The 18,761-nt window shown below is 51.4% G+C and overlaps 1 protein-coding gene across 5 annotated transcripts; it reads right to left on the bottom strand.

The window, feature by feature from the left end:
• Positions 1-187: 187 nt before the first annotated feature.
• RNF214 (ring finger protein 214) lies at positions 188-18,303 on the bottom strand. Of its 5 annotated transcripts, XM_073321069.2 has the most exons (18): positions 18,102-18,280; positions 16,559-16,632; positions 15,494-15,616; positions 14,310-14,886; positions 13,380-13,439; positions 12,471-12,611; positions 11,498-11,637; positions 10,321-10,389; positions 8,505-8,601; positions 7,901-7,989; positions 7,255-7,345; positions 5,259-5,357; positions 4,452-4,828; positions 3,276-3,408; positions 2,792-2,899; positions 2,125-2,220; positions 861-982; positions 192-651 (listed from the first exon to the last, which is right to left on the bottom strand). In XM_073321069.2, exons 3-18 carry the CDS (start codon positions 15,604-15,606, stop codon positions 537-539), a joined length of 2,427 nt encoding a protein of 808 aa, XP_073177170.1. In that variant the 5' UTR covers positions 15,607-15,616; positions 16,559-16,632; positions 18,102-18,280; the 3' UTR covers positions 192-536. The 5 variants fall into 5 exon arrangements, with proteins under 5 accessions (XP_073177174.1, XP_073177170.1, XP_073177172.1 ...); XM_073321073.2 differs by lacking the exon at positions 16,559-16,632 and having other exon boundaries at positions 188-651; positions 18,102-18,303; XM_073321071.2 differs by lacking the exon at positions 2,792-2,899 and having other exon boundaries at positions 193-651; positions 18,102-18,279.
• Positions 18,304-18,761: the final 458 nt, after the last annotated feature.

Genomic DNA, 18,761 nt, shown 5'->3' with positions numbered 1-18,761 from the left:
GCGGTGGGGCTCAGTGGAGGCCAAAGACTGAGCGAACCGTGACGGCAGGGTTGAGACACTGGCAGGATCGAGGAGGGAAGCTTGCATTGCTGCTGTCCGTGCTGCACCTGCTGCGTGGATGGAGGATTGCTGAACAGCTAGACATGCCTCAGGCCTACCCTAAGGTGAAGAAAGACTTGTGGACACAAGGGCATTTCACGGGAGGTTTGAGAACTGCCAATTTAATGGTAGCTTAAGCACCATCTACAGCATGCTAAGTGAAGCCAGTTCCACGTGCTGGGCTGCAATTATTTGTGTAGGATGCTGATGTGTGTCCATCCTCCCACCCGGACTGCGTTCACTCTTCGACACAGTATGCAACATTCACCCTCTGTTCAGCAGTGGGGTCCCTTGGGCTACAGGTAGTTTGCTTGTTTTAACCTAAGGCAGAAGGTACTATGAAGTGACACGACCATAGGAAACCCATTTTGTGAGCAGCCCATGCCTTCTCCCACGGGAGCAGGAAGTGCTGTGGCCTAGACGGGTGAGAAATGGGATCACGGCTGGAGCTCAGGAGGCCCAGTACCAGCCCCTATCAGGACAGTGCTTTCATCCAAGGAACTAAGCACAGGAGGAAGAGAGTCTCTCCCTGTGCATAGGGCAGTGTGATACCTGTGGAGAAAAAGGCAGAGAAGTCACGTGTCCAAGATCACCGGCAGAACAGTGTAGAGAACCCAGGTCTCCCACGCACTAGCCCTGCACTCCAATGACTAGACTAAGCTTTGCCTTCCCCCAAGAAGCCCAGCACTGAATACTCAAGAGCCTCGGCACGCAGAGCTCTTCCACTACAAGGTGTGAGCCTAGACAGCCCAATGCAGTACCGAACAGCCGCGTTTCCCACAGCTCCTTCCAGGCTCCAACAACTGCAGAACAGCTCGGCCCACAGCATCTTGTGACAGACAGACACGAAAGCAACGAAGACAGCTAGGCTATAAAGCATGATCTGAAAAGGAGGAACGATATCAAATCTATGCATAATATACATACTTTTATTTATGAATTTGTATGTATACAGACTTTCTATACACACATTACCTACATAATAAAAATGTACATGTGTATACATGGTTGTATAAATATATAACTGTAGAAATCTCAGAACCGATCCTGCCTATTCACAGCGACGTCTCCAGTACAGATGCTTTGTTTGAGTGGCTGTCATTTGGGACTTGGACAAAAGGGGCAAGTGTCATTTGTGTTGGTTTGGGCCCAGAATTTGATGCACTGAAAAAGAGAGAGTCAATAAGGAGCCACCAGCCCAACTCGAAGGTGGTGTGTTATACAGAGATTCTATCAGTATCTTGCTGGTTTGGGGCGCTATCTCCAAGGGATGGTCTGCTCCAGATTGCATCATTAAGATTTCTGCATCTGGGGGATCGAGTCCACAGCGGGGAGCTTTTTAACATGGCAGGATCACTAAGTTCTCCTAACACAAAAAGCAACCATTCATGCTCTATGTGCTTCCTGTTTCCTCCTTAGCCGCAAAGGGCAGACAACTGGGCTTTGTCCCCCCCGCATTTCACTCTAGTGAACCATGGTTGAGATGTCTCCTGTACTGGCACTAAGATCAGCCTCTCCTCCCCCAGTTAACAATTCACAGCTCCCAAAGCGATGCACACTCAGTGGGGGCCAGCTCAGCAATTCACTCTCTATTCTAGAACCTTCGGCTGTGACCTACTCCAGAGCGGGACACAGTTTGGGTCTAACCCTCCAAACATGGAGAGGGCGAGAGAGAAGCATTTAGAGCACGAATCAGATGACTGTGCATTCTTAAAAACCGCAATGAAATGGCCACCTAAAGAGGGCAAACCTCCCAGCCCGAAGCGAAGACATGGAAAGGCTGGCTCACTGATTTCACCTGCCCCAGGGAGGACTATTCTTTCCTTTGGGAGCCTCATTTCCCAGGGGACTCCTGTCCCTTGCTCTGCATTTCCCACCAGCTCTGTTGGCTCCCCAGCCCAGGGGGAGGCTCAGGACCCTGAACCGCACAAGCCACGTAAGAAGAGCATTTCCTGGCCAAGCAGCTGGTCCCTGCTGAGTGGTAGGAGGATGGTGTCCCAAGCCAGGGCTGTGCACTACACTTACCTCCTTGTGGAGCACGTGAGAACAGGCCATCGGGTGGAGCTCACTGGGCTGCACGAGTTTCTGGCACATTAGACACAGCTTACAGGTAGCAGGGGCCTGGGTCACAGCAGCAAGCGTGCACACAGAAATGAGAGTCACAGAAGCCCGGTCACCAGGCGCAGCTCTAAGTGTCCTGCATCCCCCAGGGTCCACATGGTGCCTCATGTCCCCATCCCCACTAAGGAGGTACGGAGGGGGGCCTTGCCAGGGCTGAACATTTAAGTGGGGAAACCCTGGGGACAGGGAAGCGTACCGGCTATGTGGCACTGATCAGACCGTCTCCCTCAGGGCTCCGCTTGTTCATACTGCGATTGGGCTCTCTCCCGCCCCATGCCAGTGTTGCATGCTTGCCTATCCCAGGCACTGGTATGCCGCCTCAGGCCCTCACCTGTGCCCTGCTGTGGTGGCTGTTTCACTCCTTCCCCTTGTGCTGAGTGCTCATGGCCAGCAGATGGTGAGGTGCCTGGGCCCCTAGCCCTTCCCCCCGTCTCCAGTCTAAGGTTAGAGCCCAGAGCCTGCACTGAGGGTGCCGCCCAGCCTGTGGGGCACATTACAGGGGTGCACCCAGCACCCTGCAGGCCATGCTGGGGAACATGCAGGAACGCCCAGGTAACTAAGAACATCTTACATGTGATGGTGTCCCTGGGTAAGACACCTGAGCCGGTGGCAGGAACATAGGGGCGCTGATCTGGGGCAGAGGAGCAGGAAACATGGGGGCCCTGATTCGGCCAAGTGGCTGTTAGCAAAGATGATAAAAGGTATTAGGCATGTTTTAGAGGGAGCGTTGAAGTCACCCCAGGGTATTTACAGGGGGGTGATGGAGACCAGCAGGGAGGGGACCTGTTGGACTCTGACTATCGCCTCCTTGCACAGGATGGAAAGCTGGGAGCTCCGGCTTTGCCTCTGTGGATGCCATTTGTTTCCTATGGAATGGCCCTGTACAGTAGCACAGATCAGACCCATGCTGTAGTTCGCTCCTGCCCAGCCCTCCTTTGACGAGCTCCAACCAACTGCCACGGGGCTGCCTTGTCCAGGAGCCGAATGCTGCCTCCTTCAATACAACCCCTCCCTCCACCACTTGGACCCTGACACTACTCATGCAGCTGACCCACCTGGGCACCCACTGCTGCACCCTGATGCTCGGCCAGCTTTGCTGCTACCAGCTGATTCAGCTCTTCCATGGTCAGCCCTGCCATGGTTCTCCTCGCTGTCTTTATCTGCTGCAGTATGTTCGTCAGCTGGGCCCTGAGGAGACAGCGAGCGGGTCAGGAGCACAAGTTCTGGTCCCAGGTGCCAGTCAGCTGGAAGGTCTGTTTCTCCGTGGCAACCAGCACCCCTTCTAGCAAGGGACCTGAGATGCTGCCACAGGTTGGAGTCTGCCATGGCCTTTCCCTAACCACACGCTGAGGTCAGTCAGAGGTACCATTACTTGCCATGCTCTCCTCCAGAGGACAGCTGCAGCACGTGGACGACAGGGCACCAGTACTGTGGTTTCCATGCACTGATCCTCAGGGAACGCCTGGGAGGCAGGGCAGTACTATCGCCCCATGTTACAGGTGGGGGAACTGAGGCACAGAGATCAAATGATTTGTCCAAGGTCACACAGGGAAACTGTGTCACAGCTAGCACCCTACCCCGGGATCATGCTCTCATTGCACTGGAAATACTGGGATACCTTAGGGTGAGGCAAGTCTAGTGGCGCTAGTGAACCCAGAAAATCCATGTCCACCCAGAGAGCCCTGCAGTGGGGGCAAACAGCAGCAGTCATCCTTGCTGTTCGAACACACCAATGCAACACTACTGTGTGCTTTTATTCTGGGTCCCAGACTGCACCTCCCACCACAGCATCTGAGCCCCTTCCAGAAGGGTCTTCGCGAACACCGCAAAGTCTGTAACACACATCATGCACTGGCTTCAGTGCACTTCCCAACTGGTAGCAGAGTCAGTCCCAAGCCCTGGCCGAGGCAGAGGAATAGAGGGATCTCCATTATGCAGACAGAAAGCTGAAGCATTGACAGTGAGGTACTGCTACGTCTGCTGAGCAGTTACGGATGCTGCTAGAGGACCCAAGGTCATTTGCAGAGAATGCTCTGTGCACTGCTCGGCCCTACCCTGGAACCGCTGTCGCACCGCATTCTCAGAGCTTGCTCCCACGCTCCAGACAAACACCTTGGAGCCTTTCCTATGGCACTGTTGACTACACATTTTCGGAGACTCAAGTCCAGCCTCTTTTAACATCTCTGTTGCTACCCCACATGCAGGGCCCCACCCCAGACAGGGACACTCACTTGTTACACTGGGGAAATCGAGCCAAGAGCTTCTCCAGGATCTTTTCCAGCTTATCGACCGGCTGTGGCCTGTGAAACTCATGAGCACCCTTGACTCCTCCGAGCCCTGGCGGAGGCGGGATAGAGGCAGCAGATGTCATGTGAGGGCTGTGGGTGCTGACAAGAGATGCCAATACAGGGCTGTTCCTCCCTTGGGAAGCAGGCAGAGGGGGTGAGGGCTGATTAGGCCTGGAGACGACAGGGTTAAGGAGCGGGAAGGAGAGCGCCCGAGGATCAGCACTGGGCATGACCATGGGAACCGGGACCGGCCCAATGGGGAACGGGAGCCTAGGAGTAAGAGATGGATTGGGCTGAAATGCCGGCATCATGAACTCTGTCTGAGAGAGAGAGAAGAGAATACCGGTTAGAATAGGCTCGTGGGAAACCAGCCAGGAACTCCTTCCACCCAGACCACAGACATGAAAACCAGGGGGAGTGAGTGGCAATGAACCCACACCTCACAGATCCCCAGTTTCATCTCCCAGCCGGCCGATGAGTGCAGCTGCCATGCTATCACCAGAGGAACAAGGGGCACACTGTAACTTCTGAGCAGCCAACTGGCTAATACCATGAACATGTGCACGTGCCAGACCACTACCAAAGCCAGGGTTTGTGACCAGCCTGCACCTCCAGTCTGCCCAATACAGGCAACTGTCTACTGGGGTCAGCAGCGAGGCTCTCTGCTAGCCTTAGAAAAGCCCCGTGCATGAGTGACCAGGAACCCTTCACCCGGAGCATCTGGGCCAGGATTTGGGGTGTGACACTCACTTCTGATGGGGGTGGTGGCAGGGTGGGGGTTGGGATCTGTGGCAGGCTGCTCAGCTTTGCTCCATTCCTCACCAGCTGAATGTGAGCATTGAACTGGTCCTAAGAGAAAGAATGAAAAAACAAAAACAAAACAAAAAACATAAGGGGTGTGTGTTACCAAACACTATCAGCCCAAGAGTCTCCCTCGCTCCAGCATGCCATGGCTGCCTGGGTGAAGGGTCCTAACAGCAAGCACCCGCAGGCTGATTCCACACCCTAACACAGCTACAGTTTTGCTGGACTGGACTGTATGGGGGAGGCAAAGGAATTGTTGCTTATGCAAAAGCCTCACCCCAGCCTCTGCTGCCATGTTGACATACTGGATTTCCAGATACTGGCACAGGGCAAGCTGAGGCGTAGCTATCCACGGTCAGTTCTGAGGGGTAATCTGGGGTCACTGCATTTCTGTGGAGGACCATGTCCCCAGAGTACAGCTCACAAACCAAAAGAAAGAGTGATGATGTACAAACTTTCAAATGCAATCTCAGACACCCACTCAAGTGAATCCTATACACACAACTCAAGATGAGTCAAGTCCAGGACTAAATAGCTTTACTACAGAATGTTGTTCAGGAAGAAAAGAGAAACAAGCCTACAAACCTCTTGGGGAGGTGATGATGCGGTATTCGAGGGCATTTTATGGTTAGACATCAGTCAGACTCTCAGGCCTGCCTGAGTTGTCTTGCTTGCATTTTGTGTTTTAATTCCTAGGCCCTGACCCATCTGGACACGCCCATAATTAGTGTTTCCTATCTAATCAAGTTTATCTTTTACAATGCTCACTTATTTCACTTACTGATTGCATGCCCACCATAGAGTGGCTAGACAAGACAGATCATTTTATAACTGCCTTGCTATAGAAAGTAGTGCAGCTATTCGTGTGAGGAACAGATATATTTTAACAAATGGCAAAGTTATTGCCACAATAACATCACAGACCAAATTTGAGACTTTATTACAAAGGGAAGCTAAGTTTCTTCAGAACAGCACAAGGCAATGACCTTCAGCCCCACATAAAAAAAGACCCTGGCTGACCAAACATATCTTCAAAAGCCCTATGTTAGGAAGAGATTTCATTACAAATAAGATCATACATGTGTATTATAACAGCCTCCATGTATTTTGTTAGAATATTTACATGAAAGCGTGTATTAACAATAGAGCAACTGAACGCCATAGACAAATACAGAGATGGGTTCTAGGTATACAGCCTGCCATGAAGGCAACAAGAACCCAAAAACTAACTATACACCCTATGTCACAGTTTCTCTTTGTCAGAGCAGCATTCTGAATTTACCTGAAAGTTTTCCTCTCTGTGTTTAGCTGTCCCCTAATTCAGTGGGTTCAAACTACAGAAGGACAGATTTAGACTGAATCTCAGGAAAAACTTCCCAATTGTAAGAACTGTAGGACAATGGAACAAACTGCCTATGGCAGTTTTGGAGGCTCCTTGACTGGAGGTTTTCAAAAGGAGGCTGGATCGCCATCTGCCTTCAATGGTTTAGACACAACAAATCCTGCATATTGGACTTGATGACTCTTGTGGTCCTTTCTAACCCTACGATTCTATGGTTTGAGACCATATCTGAGGCACAGCATTGTCAAGGTCATTAACACCTGGCCATTTGGGAATGTCCATTTTCATGCTCATTGACAGAGTTACGCAGTTATTCCTATTACCTGTTTAAGCAGTAAGTGTTGGCAATGTGGTTGGAGCTGTAGGAGATACAGAACAGGGACAGTATGAGTCCCGAATAGTTTAATCTAATGATTATTTAAGGGCTTGCTTGAGAACACCTGACAAGACTTGCAGAATCAATGAAGGGGGGAAGAGGGAGGGGGAAGGGAAGAGGAGAGAGAGAAATAAACCCAATCTAGTACTTAAATTTGATTCACGTTCCCATTCCTCCCTCCTAAGTATTTTTAGGGGTTGCTTGATGCCCAGCAGAGACCCTACCCGGACACTTTCTTTGGTCATTCGTATCCTGTTCAGCCTCATTTCCCACTCCTGCTCGGGTTGTATGGTCTCCAGTGTGGGTGGCGCTGACCTACTCAGAGACAAGAAGAATTAAAAGCGAAAAGAGGGTTTGAGCCCATGTTGTTTGGTAGCAAAGTGGGAACAGCTACAAACAGAACAGACACACCTGTTTACACGTTACTCCCCATCATTTTTCTCCCAACCCTGCCCCTCTTCCCCTGTCCCTCCATTGCAACTCTAACCCACTTTCTTCTCAAAGCCAGGAAAGGAGGGTCCAATCCACACAGATTCCCCCTGTATAAAAGAGAGCAGAACTTCAGGTGTGGGAGTTAGGGCACAAGATGTGCATCTCCTGGATTCAGGTGAAGAAAACTACAGCACACAAACCTCAATAGATTTGGTGCATGACAGAGGCTCAGCAGACAAGAATATGGAATAGCTAAAGATTAAGGAAAAAACATGGAAAACTGGAACTCCACCATCCAGAGGACCTCAGGGCAGGAAACCTTAACTTGGTTGTAACAAAGTCTCTCACACTCAAACACAGACTAGTTGGGGTTTTAGGAGGGGATGAATAGGTGCAAACGGGGTTACTTTGCTCCCTATTGGCCTATACAGAACTCACCTGAGGTAGGTGAGGTGTAGCTCCGCCTCTTTTTCGGCTTCTTCTAGTTTCAGAACCAGCAGCTCCTTCCGGCTCTCCAAGGACAATATCTAATGGAGAGAGAGATCACACACATCGAACTCATGTACTTGATTATCTCCGCAGGCCATGTTGCTCATCCTCCCAGGCTGAGCTTGTCACTTTGCACAGTGCTTAGCACGACGGGGCCCCAATCCTGACAAACATTCATCAGCAGATCACAGTGCAGTAATTTCTCTTGCCCCCTGTGAAGAGCAAGACCCATCCAAAGAGCCTGACACTCCACTGTTCCTTTCACCCCTTTTGCAGGGAAGACACCCACTGTACCATTCCCAGCCTGCCATGATTATTAACTCTAGGCCAGTGGTTCTCAATCCACGGCCCGCTTGTGGCCAAGTCAGCACACAGCTGCGGCCCATGTGACTTCTCAGGGCCATACAGGTAGTTCATCTATTGTGTGGATGTGGCCCACATAACACACACAGAGCTGCATATGTGGCCCACAATGGTAAATCAGTTGACAACTACTGGACTGTGCACTGTTCTGCATCAATCCATGACTTGCAACCATGTGGCTTATACCAACCTCTGCTTTCCAAGCCCTTTCTGTTTCCTCCAGGATGTTCCTATTGATCTCATTGTGCTGGTTCTTCAGCTTATCTAGTTCCATCTCCCATACCTCCCTAGAAGCAAAAGCAGAACACGTCTGTTTAGGCACTAGTGTGACATGCTGACTGGCAACCTGGGACCACAGAACCGCCAAAATGTTGGGTAAGCTGCCAGTACATTCCTTGGATTGCACCCAGGATTGCACCCAGTTTGCAGACTATGGCAGCAATGACCTTCATCAGACATGTAGAGGCCGTAGATCTCAAGACCAAGCTGGCTCAGTGTATACAAGTGACCAGTCATTTCAGAGCAGGACATTGAACATCTTACTCTGAAATGGAATCAGCCATGGAGATCCTTGCAAACTTTCGTTCCTCAAAGTTACACCTTCTAAGACGGGGTTCAAAGATGGTAGTAATGAACGGTCCATTCTCCTTCTCTTTGTCTCTGTGTGCGTGGGGGGGGAAGGGGGGGGGAAGAGAGAGACGGCTGCCTAACAGTGCTGAAGGTTACTCCTTGCCAAGATTGTGTCCAAGTTTGGCAGAAAGAAAGACCACATGTCTGAACTAGAAAGAGACCTGAAAATGATGTGGGGGTTCCAGTGGATCACAAATTGAATATAAGTCAGCAACGAGCTGCAGTTGTGAAAAAGGCAAATATCATTCTGGGGTGTATTAACAGGACTGTCGTATGAAAGACATAGGAGGTAATTGTCCCGCTTTACTCAGCACTGGTGAGGCCTCACCTGCAGAACTGTATCTAGTTCTGGGTGCCGCACTTCAAGAAAGAAGTGGGTAAGCTGGAGAAAGTCCAGAGGAGAGCAACAACGATAGAAGTCTTAGAAAACTTGACCGATGAGGAAAGGTTAAAAAAAGGGGGCGTGTTTCGTCATGAGAAAAGACGACTGAGGGGGACCTGGGAACAGTCTTCCAATACATTAAGGGCAGGGATCAGTGGCTCTCCATGTCCACTGAAGGGAAGACAAGAAGTAATGGGCTTAATCTGCAGAAAGGGAGATTTAGGTTAGATTAGGAAAAACTTTCTAACTATAAGGATAGTTAAGCTCTAGAAGGAGCTTTCAATGGAGGTTGTGGAATTCCCGTGATTGGAGGTTTTTAAGAACAGGCTGGACAAACACCTGTCAGGGGAGGTCTAGGTTTACTGGTCCTGCCTCAGTGCAGGAAGCTGGACTAGATGGCCTCTTGAGGTCCCTTCCAGATGAATCAAAACCCCTGATCCAAACAGCCCAAACTCTGAAGAAGTTCTATCTTTAGGGTCTTATATTACTGCCCATTACTATTATCTGAGCACCCAAGTTTGGCTCTGGATCAGAACTTTGAAGCTTGAACTTGTCTCTACTCAGAACATAAATACTCCAAAGTTAAAAACAGCATTAGGGCAAAAGTATATGGCATACCTAGTTTGACCTCTGCAAGCACAAGTTCAGTTACAGGTAGAGGTGACAAAGTCATTCTGTATGGCCTAATTCTCATCCACACCAGTGAAGCACTTGGCAGTCTCTGCTCATGAGAAGCCTGTGCATAACACAGGTAGGGACTGATGGGCATTGGCAGAGCTGGGGAGGAAACAAAAAGCATGCACACTATCCCACATGCCTCTAGCCCGCATTATCAGCCTCTCACTTGGAGCATCACATTCACCCACAGGGAAAAAGGTGAAGCAAGTCTCACTTTGGAGCTAGTGCATGTGATTTAATGTTTCCAATGAATTAAGGGGAAGGGAATGGAAGGAGAGCACTCCACAGAACTGATTTTATAAAAACAGAGTCCTACTTTTCATCAGACTGCTCTGCGATTAGAGAAACAATTTTATTTTCCTTCTCCTCCTGTTCTTTCAGTAACCTGCAAAAGGGAGAAAGGACAGACCAAGTCACTTACTGCAAATGTGGAGCCTTTCACTTATCACTGCTACAGGGCTCAGAACTAAAAGCACATCAAAGTCAGGAGCTCCATACAGTGATCTACATTGAGAAATCAACCACATCAGTATTTTTGTAAGGATTCCAGTGATGCTTTCAGGGGAGGATAATCTTCGCTATATCATGAAATTGTGCAAAGAAAGCCATTGTCCAAGGACCGGTTTATTTGCAGAGGGACACACAGGAAGTGGATTTGGTACTTGGATTATTATTATTAAGAAGGTAGTTTTAGAAGGACTGTTTAGAAAAATGCAATGGCTGTGCTCTTCAAAATAAGACCTACAGCATGGGACAGTTGATGATACACTTTGGGAGAGAGTTTAAGATCATCCCCTCCCTTCTCCCAAAAGGAACCCAAAGTACTTTACAAAGTATGAGCCAAATTCTGCTCACTTTATCCATGTAACAGTCCCATTGGAACCAGTGAGGCAATTTGCATGAGAAAGGCAAGCAGCATCTGGCCCTAGAGAAGAACAGCAGCTGTTTTACAGTGCATCCCAACTCAACCCTCCACAGCAGCTCGGGGTGAGCAGCAAGGAACAACTCAGCCACCCAAAACTGTTAGCTGTCTATAGGGCACCCATCCATGCAGCATCTGAGCAAACCATCCACAGGGGTAACTCTGGGTAGACAGGGAGTCATCAATCAAACTGAAATTGGGCCACAACACCAAGATGGCAAAGCACCAAAGGACTGAGTGACCCCAACTACTCAGGGCTTCAGCTGTATGTCTCCTTTGTCAAGATCAGTCAGCATTTACAGCCAACAACCTTGACATTGTCTCTTGGAAAATACATTCATTTTGGGGAGCCTCTGTATACTTAGATCTACTACAGACAGAGTTGCTTAAAACCTGAACAGACCTCCCCTAATATATTAAAATACATACTGCTAGAGATGCTTTTGACAGTCCAGAAAGGTCGCATGGTGGTGCGGTCTCTATCTAGTGCATCAAACTAACCAGAGGGGGCCCTAGTGTTCAGTCACACACAGTTTTATTTCAATAAACACTTGGTCTCCCAGAGGAATACCTTCTGCCTTTCTCACAGAGCTTCTCAATTTCGGCTTTCAGATCCTGCTCCTTTTGCAAGAATTCTTTCTTCTCTTTCTCCATCTTCTTCTTGGTCTCTTCTCGTTTGATCGTCACATCCTGAATGGCCTTCAAGATCTCCTAGAGTATAGCCACCACCAAGCAAATAAAGAACATAAGCTCACCACAAGATTGTTTTTTTTAAATTCTGAACTTGGTACAAGTAATTATGCACACAATTAAATGTGCCACAAAAGGGTTTTAAAAGATTAATGTTAGAACATTAGTTAAGCGAGGCAATGGGCTGAGACTTATGAACAGGAAACTAGAATCTGCTGTACATGACAGATGAGTGGTCTACGTCACAGGTTTTCATGCAGGGAGGAGTGGGGGGTTCACAAACAGGTGTCAGGGGTTAATAACCTTCCTCCCTTTCTTTAAATCTAGTTGAGAGGATGTGCTCAAGCTTTTTTCTGTTCTGACAAGGGGTCACAGTATGGAAGAAGAGGCTGAGAACCAATGGTCTAATCCAATGGCTCTCAAGCTGCAGGCCACACTGGTCACACAGTGCTAACTCTCCTTGTTCCCAGCTCCTGTGATTCATACATGAAACACTTCCCTAGTGCTATTGCTGTTGTTGTCATGGGGATGTTAGGAAATCATGAATGGGAAGGGACCTGACCACGACATGCTGTTTATTCAGATGTAGTTACATGATTAAAGATTTGGAAAAGTCGACATCTAAACAAGTCCTTAGCCCTGACTCTCGCCGTGACCAATATCTGATGCTTAGAAGAATCCCCACACACTTGGCAAGTTGTGCTATGTTCCCCATAAGAGAAATCCCTGCCTGACCTCTCCAAGCAGCATCTTGTGCTCTGCAGCATAGCACTGGATTACCCCAGTTTAGCAGTACAATTGTGAATGGTGCTGGGCAGGCTGGATGTTGAGAGAAAAAGTGCTTCATCTGATACCTGGTGATTCTTCATCTCTTCTTCCCGACGTTGCTGGAGCTGCTTGAGCTGCACCTGGAGTTGATTCTCCACCTGCCTCTGTTTGTCTAGCACTTCCTGGTAACGTTCCTTCAACAAAGCCCTCTCAGACATCATTTTGCCCTGTAATGGACAAACGTGTAGGTAAATGTTTCCTCTCACCTACTGCATCAAAGAGAATGATACAGACAGACCTGTCATGCAGTACAAAGTGATGATGCATCCGATGAAGTGAGCTGTAGCTCACGAAAGCTTATGCTCAAATAAATTTGTTAGTCTCTAAGGTGCCACAAGTCCTCCTGTTCTTTATACTATATTAACGTTTCCCAACCTAACACGAGTGCTATGACAATTCATGTCAAACTCTTTGGGAACAAAGGAGCTCAAAAAGAGCAAGGGTGAGAGAGATTTGGAAAGAAATAAGTCAGTGGTATTTTAACAGCCTTGTGGCCAAAGTGAAATAAAGGTAGGTCCAAGGTATCATACTGTAAGAAAAACAACAGGGCTTGAACCCTGGGTCCTGGCTTAGACCCACCACCTTATGGGGTCCCGGGACCCTGAGTTAGCATGATTTATGCTTAGACAGAAGGGCGCTAGGCTTGAGCCTGAATCCGGAGCTACACTGCAGTATAGACACACCCAATGTCATTTTACCTGTAAGTAAACAGAGAGGATTTAGGGCCACATTTTCAGTGGTCCCGTTGGGATCCTGAGTTCCCACTGACTTCACTGAGTTGGAAACCCTGATAACAGAGAATGGAGGCCTCCTCAGGCCTGAGTAACTTGCCCAGTGACAGAGTTAGTAAAAGATCTGTGATCGGAACCCAGGAATTTGAGAAGTAGTCCCCTGTTCTAATCACAAGACTGGCTGTTCTTTAGTATTGTACTCACCAAGTTCTTTTCAATATCTTGATCTGTGTTCACCTCCATGTCAGCAGTCTTGAAGTCAGTCTGCAAAGGTAGAAATGATTACTTGTGTTGAGCTCTTTGGAGGTGCAAGCAATAGTTTCATGCACAAACAGTTCCCACTTTTAGAGGAACTTTTAGTTGTCTCCTGAGCCAGCCCTGACACCATTTCATTCATCAGCCTTGAAGAAACATTAGACAACCGGGCAGCACGACTGGGACCAGACTCAGTGCTCACATCAGTTGGTGCTCATAATTCCCCCACCCTCTTTTTTGTTTACAAAAGACAATACGCACATACTGTAACTGATTTTACGAGGTACAGAGGCATGTATTGCTTTGTATCGGGAATGCCTGCAGTCCATTTCACTCATTACTATGCTATCTGCCATTCTCACATCCTTCCCTCCTACAAAATAGCTGACATCTGTAACACCCTACCAAGGAAAGAGCCCTTCCAGGGAGCCTAGAAAATGACCTCTACAAACCAGGGAAATCAGAAACCATTCAGAATAGACACAGAAGCTTTAATTCTTCCTGCTACAAGAGGCATATATCGCATGAACATTTTGGCAAAGGACAACGAGGATTGTTCCAAACCTAAGAAGATTACTGGATTTTAAAAGGGATCCTGTCTCTAGGAAGAGTTCCAGCAGGATCCTCTGCCACATCACATACTGTGGATTGGTGGATTAAAAGGCCCTATGGAGCTATTAAGCATTTACTTGCCTGAAACAAACAAAACAACCAGAAAACCAGAAGAGCTTGCCTGGTGCACACAGCAGGCTCTCAGTTGGGAATCAGTGCTTCTGTCTTCCACCTCCGCAACACTGCCCCCTCCCCCTACCCCCCAATCAAAAAACCCAAGCTAGAGAAAACTCAAGCTTCATGAACATAAGGAAACTGGTACCTGACCTGCACTGCAATGTTCTGAGAGGGCTTCTGGGATGAAGCTTTCTGATCTGAGTCCTGCGCAACTCTGCTGTTTTCAATCCCATTCTCCCCATTTGGTGGCACTTTCAGGGGTTTACTATCCAGCTCCAGACCCCTATCCCCTCTGGCCTGCTGCAAGTGTGAAGCTTCCAGTTCACCTTCAGAGCAATTATTGGTAGCATATTGCTGTTCTGCATGGACATCAACCTGGAAGTGCAGAGAAACTGTTTGCAGATTTTCCCCAGTCAGCAAGGTTCTTTCTTCTTCCACCACACTGTCTGAACCCTCTGAACCAGACTGATAAAGCTCTTCATTTGAGGAACACGCCTGCGTCTCTCTGGAAACAGCACCAGAGTGTCCTACCGCTCTGGGCATAGGTTCTTCTCCTTTGTTCTCTGCAGCCAGCAGTGATGCATCAGTCAGCAATATCCCAGGATCACTTTCTGCTCCTCCTGAATGAGCATCTCCTGTACTCTCACTTGTTATTGGTTGGCTATGATCGGCAGCTTCCAATGATAGGGGATCATTCTCATTTTCTTGTATAGAAAGGTCACTTATGCTATTCAAAAGAAACAGATACTAATCCATACTTTGCATTCTGATTGCATCTTTCACCCAAGTCTCTAAATAAGTGCTTTAAAAAGTATATCCCACAATCAACCTGTGCGGTAGTTCAATGTTCTCATATTACAGATGGAGAAACTGAGATAGAGGAGAAGCAACTTATCCAAGCCCACACGGCAAGTCTGTGGCAGAGCCAAAATCTCAGACCAAGGAGACCCAAGTTACCATTAGGCCACACTCCCACATTTGCTCTATTTATCGTACACTCTTTAATTGGTTCCATTCTCTTTGCTGGTAGGGATTTTAGAAACTTTCACTCAGAATCTACAACTAGAAGACCATACCCATCACTGGGCTGCAGGGAGAAGAGGACTAGTAGAGAAATGGTCTTCAGTTTTCCCCCACTGTCTATGCCCTCCATATGCTGTCTTAAAACAAACTAGTTCAATAAGTTAACAACACATTGGACTTCTGCCACTAAGGTCCGTGCTGCTTTTGCAGAAGTAAGAGGCCATTAAAAGGAACCATTTGATTGATTGATTTTGTGCACAAACCATCAGCGAGCGACCTGACACATACACACACACACCCCTACACCCTACCTCACAGGCAAACTGTCAAGTTCTTTGTATGGGTCTGATTCTCGCGGGGCCAGCTGGCCAGCAGTGGATTTCTCAGGAACTGGCACCTCATCCTTGGTTTGCTCTGACGCCATAGTCCTTTCACTGCAGTTAAAAATTATCATTAGTATTACAGAAGCCCATAGAGGTCCCTGGCAATATGAGGGCCCCCTTGTGCTAAGGACTATATGAACATGTCATAAGAATCCCCACTGCAAAGAGTTTACAGTCAACTCAGACAAGACAAAGGGTCGAAAAAAGAATGTATCGCTATCAGCATTTTACAGATGGGAAACATGAAGCATTAAAAAGAGATACATTTCCTATTTATTTATAACTTTAAAAGTATAGGACATTACAACAAAGACAAACCTGTTTAAAACAGAATCTCTGGGAACCATTAAAGTGGATATATCTGTATATGGCATCTACAGACATTGTGGTTATTACCACCAGACATCAGTTAACAGATGAGTAAAGATAAAATCACTAAAATGACAGCTGTACCCATCTTCTAATATCAAAGAGATCAATAGGGTCTCAGTGACAACCACACACAAACTATGAAACAGGAAACAAGTAACTGCTGATGACGCATGATACCAGTATCCCTTTTCACCAAATACTCGACCCGTGGGGCTGTCCCACGGCAACCTTGCAAACATGCAATATACACAATACAGGACTATCCAGTGTGACTCATTTCAGAGTAGCAGCCGTGTTAGTCTGTATCCGCAAAAAGAACAGGAGGACTTGTGGCACCTTAGAGACTAACCAATTTATTAGAGCATAAGCTTTCGTGAGCTACAGCCCACTTCATCGGATGTTAGTCTCTAAGGTGCCACAGTCCTCCTCTTCTTTTTGCAGTGTGACTCAATCACTTTACAGTCACTTTACTTTACTGAGACCAGCTGAAATTCTTCAGTGGATATTTGACAAACAAGTCTATATATTTGCACGGGGAGGAACACATGGATTTCATACACAGCGTTCACAGTTTTAAAAGCTCGTCTACACCAGAAAAATGGGTCGGGGGCATGAACTAACCTCAGCCTGCTGCTTGGTGTAGATGCACAGCAAGGCCTTTTCCCTCAAGGGGGCAGGCTGAGTCCCACCCGAGGCTGGTCGAGAGAGGAAAGAGGTGTTGCAAAGCAGCCACGTGAGAAACAGAAGGTGTGAGGAGGCAGAGCTCAGTGAACGCACCCTGAGCGGCCCCCCCTCCGCCCACTCTGACAAGCCTGGACGCCGGGAGCGGGGCCCCTGAAGCGCAGAGCAGAAGGTGACGCTGTGGGAACCAGGCTCCCCCTGGCCGGGGGCACGGCTGGGCCCGTAGCGACTGTGGAGAAGGGGCAGGTCCCCCCCAGGGACAGGTGCTGGAGCAGCGGCTTCTTGGATGGGGGGGGGGCCCAGGCTGGGGCGGCCCTGCCCAGGGAAGGGGGGAGCAGCCACTGTCGTGGGGGTGGGGCCGGGGGCTTCTCAGGCAGGCGCCAGGGGGGCTCTTGGGGCAGAAGATGGGGACCTTGCTCAGACACCCCCCATTGGGGGCGGGGGCCGGGGGACCCCCCCTGGGCGGGGAGGGAGAAGGGGGGCCGGGGGACCCCCCAGGGCCAGTGGGAGAAGGGGACCCCCCAGGGCGGGGAGGGAGAAGGGGGACCGGGGGTGGGGGGGACCCCCCAGGGCGGGGAGGGAGAAGGGGGGCCGGGGGTGGGGGGGGAGAAGGGGGGCCGGGGGGGACCCCCCAGGGCGGGGGGGGAGAAGGGGGGCCGGGGGGAGAAGGGGACCCCCCAGGCGGGCGGGAGAAAGGGGGCCGGACCCCCCAGGGCAGGGGGGGAGAAGGGGGGCTGGGGGTGGGGGGACCCCCAGGGCGGGGAGGGAGAAGGGGGGCCGGGGGGACCCCCCAGGGCGGGGAGGGAGAAGGGGGGCTGGGGGGAGAAGGGGACCCCCCAGGGCGGGAGGGGAGAAGGGGGGCCGGGGGGACCCCCAGGGCGGGGGGCCGGGGGTGGGGGGGGGAGAAGGGGGGCCGGGGGTGGGGGGACCCCCAGGGCGGGGGGGGGAGAAGGGGGGCCGGGGGGACCCCCAGGGCGGGGGGGAGAAGGGGGGCCGGGGCCGGGGGGACCCCCAGGGCGGGGGGGGAGAAGGGGGGCCGGGGGGAGAAGGGGACCCCCAGGGCGGGGAGGGAGAAGGGGGGCCGGGGCCGGGGGGACCCCCAGGGCGGGGGGGGGAGAAGGGGGCCGGGGCCGGGGGGACCCCCAGGGCGGGGGGGGAGAAGGGGGGCCGGGGCCGGGGGGACCCCCCAGGGCGGGGGGGGGAGAAGGGGGGCCGGGGCCGGGGGGACCCCCAGGGCGGGGGGGGAGAAGGGGGGCCGGGGTGGGGGGACCCCCCCAGGGCGGGGGGGGGAGAAGGGGGGCCGGGGCGACCCCCAGGGCGGGGGGGAGAGAGGGGGGCCGGGGGTGGGGGGACCCCCAGGGCGGGGGGGAGAAGGGGGGCCGGGGGTGGGGGGACCCCCAGGGCGGGGGGGAGAAGGGGGGCCGAAGGGCGGGGACCCCCGAGGGGGAGGGGCGCGGAGGCCGGGCCGGGGCCGCGCACCCACCTGCGGCCGGAGCCAGGCCTCGCAGCGCCCCCTCGCCGGACACTTCCTGGGCCGCTCGCCGAGGAGCCGGCGGAGCGAGCGGGGCGAAGAGGCGGCGCCCCCGCCGGCCGGAGCTGGCTCCGCTCCCGAGAGCGCCCCCTGCGGCCGGAGGTCCGGCCCCGGCGGACACGGGACCTGTCCCTGGGCGCCGTTGACAGCGACCCGCTAGCCCCAGACCCCAGGAGCTCGCCCCGGGAACCCGCTAGAGACCCCAGAGAGCTCGCCCCGGGAACCCGCTAGAGACCCCAGAGAGCTCGCCCCGGGAGCCCGCTAGAGACCCCAGAGAGCTCGCCCCGGGAGCCCGCTAGAGACCCCAGAGAGCTCGCCCCGGGAGCCCGCTAGAGACCCCAGAGAGCTCGCCCCGGGAGCCCGCTAGAGACCCCAGAGAGCTCGCCCCGGGAGCCCGCTAGAGACCCCAGAGAGCTCGCCCCGGGAGCCCGCTAGAGACCCCAGAGAGCTCGCCCCGGGAGCCCGCTAGAGACCCCAGAGAGCTCGCCCCGGGAGCCCGCTAGAGACCCCAGAGAGCTCGCCCCGGGAACCCGCTAGAGACCCCAGAGAGCTCGCCCCGGGAGCCCGCTAGAGACCCCAGAGAGCTCGCCCCGGGAACCCGCTAGAGACCCC

The sequence above is a fragment of the Lepidochelys kempii genome, chromosome 22 (assembly GCF_965140285.1).
Source record: "Lepidochelys kempii isolate rLepKem1 chromosome 22, rLepKem1.hap1, whole genome shotgun sequence".
NCBI lineage: Eukaryota > Metazoa > Chordata > Testudines > Cheloniidae > Lepidochelys > Lepidochelys kempii.
Note: the sequence above shows the minus strand (reverse complement) of the source record. Positions and strands in the feature narration are given on the sequence as shown.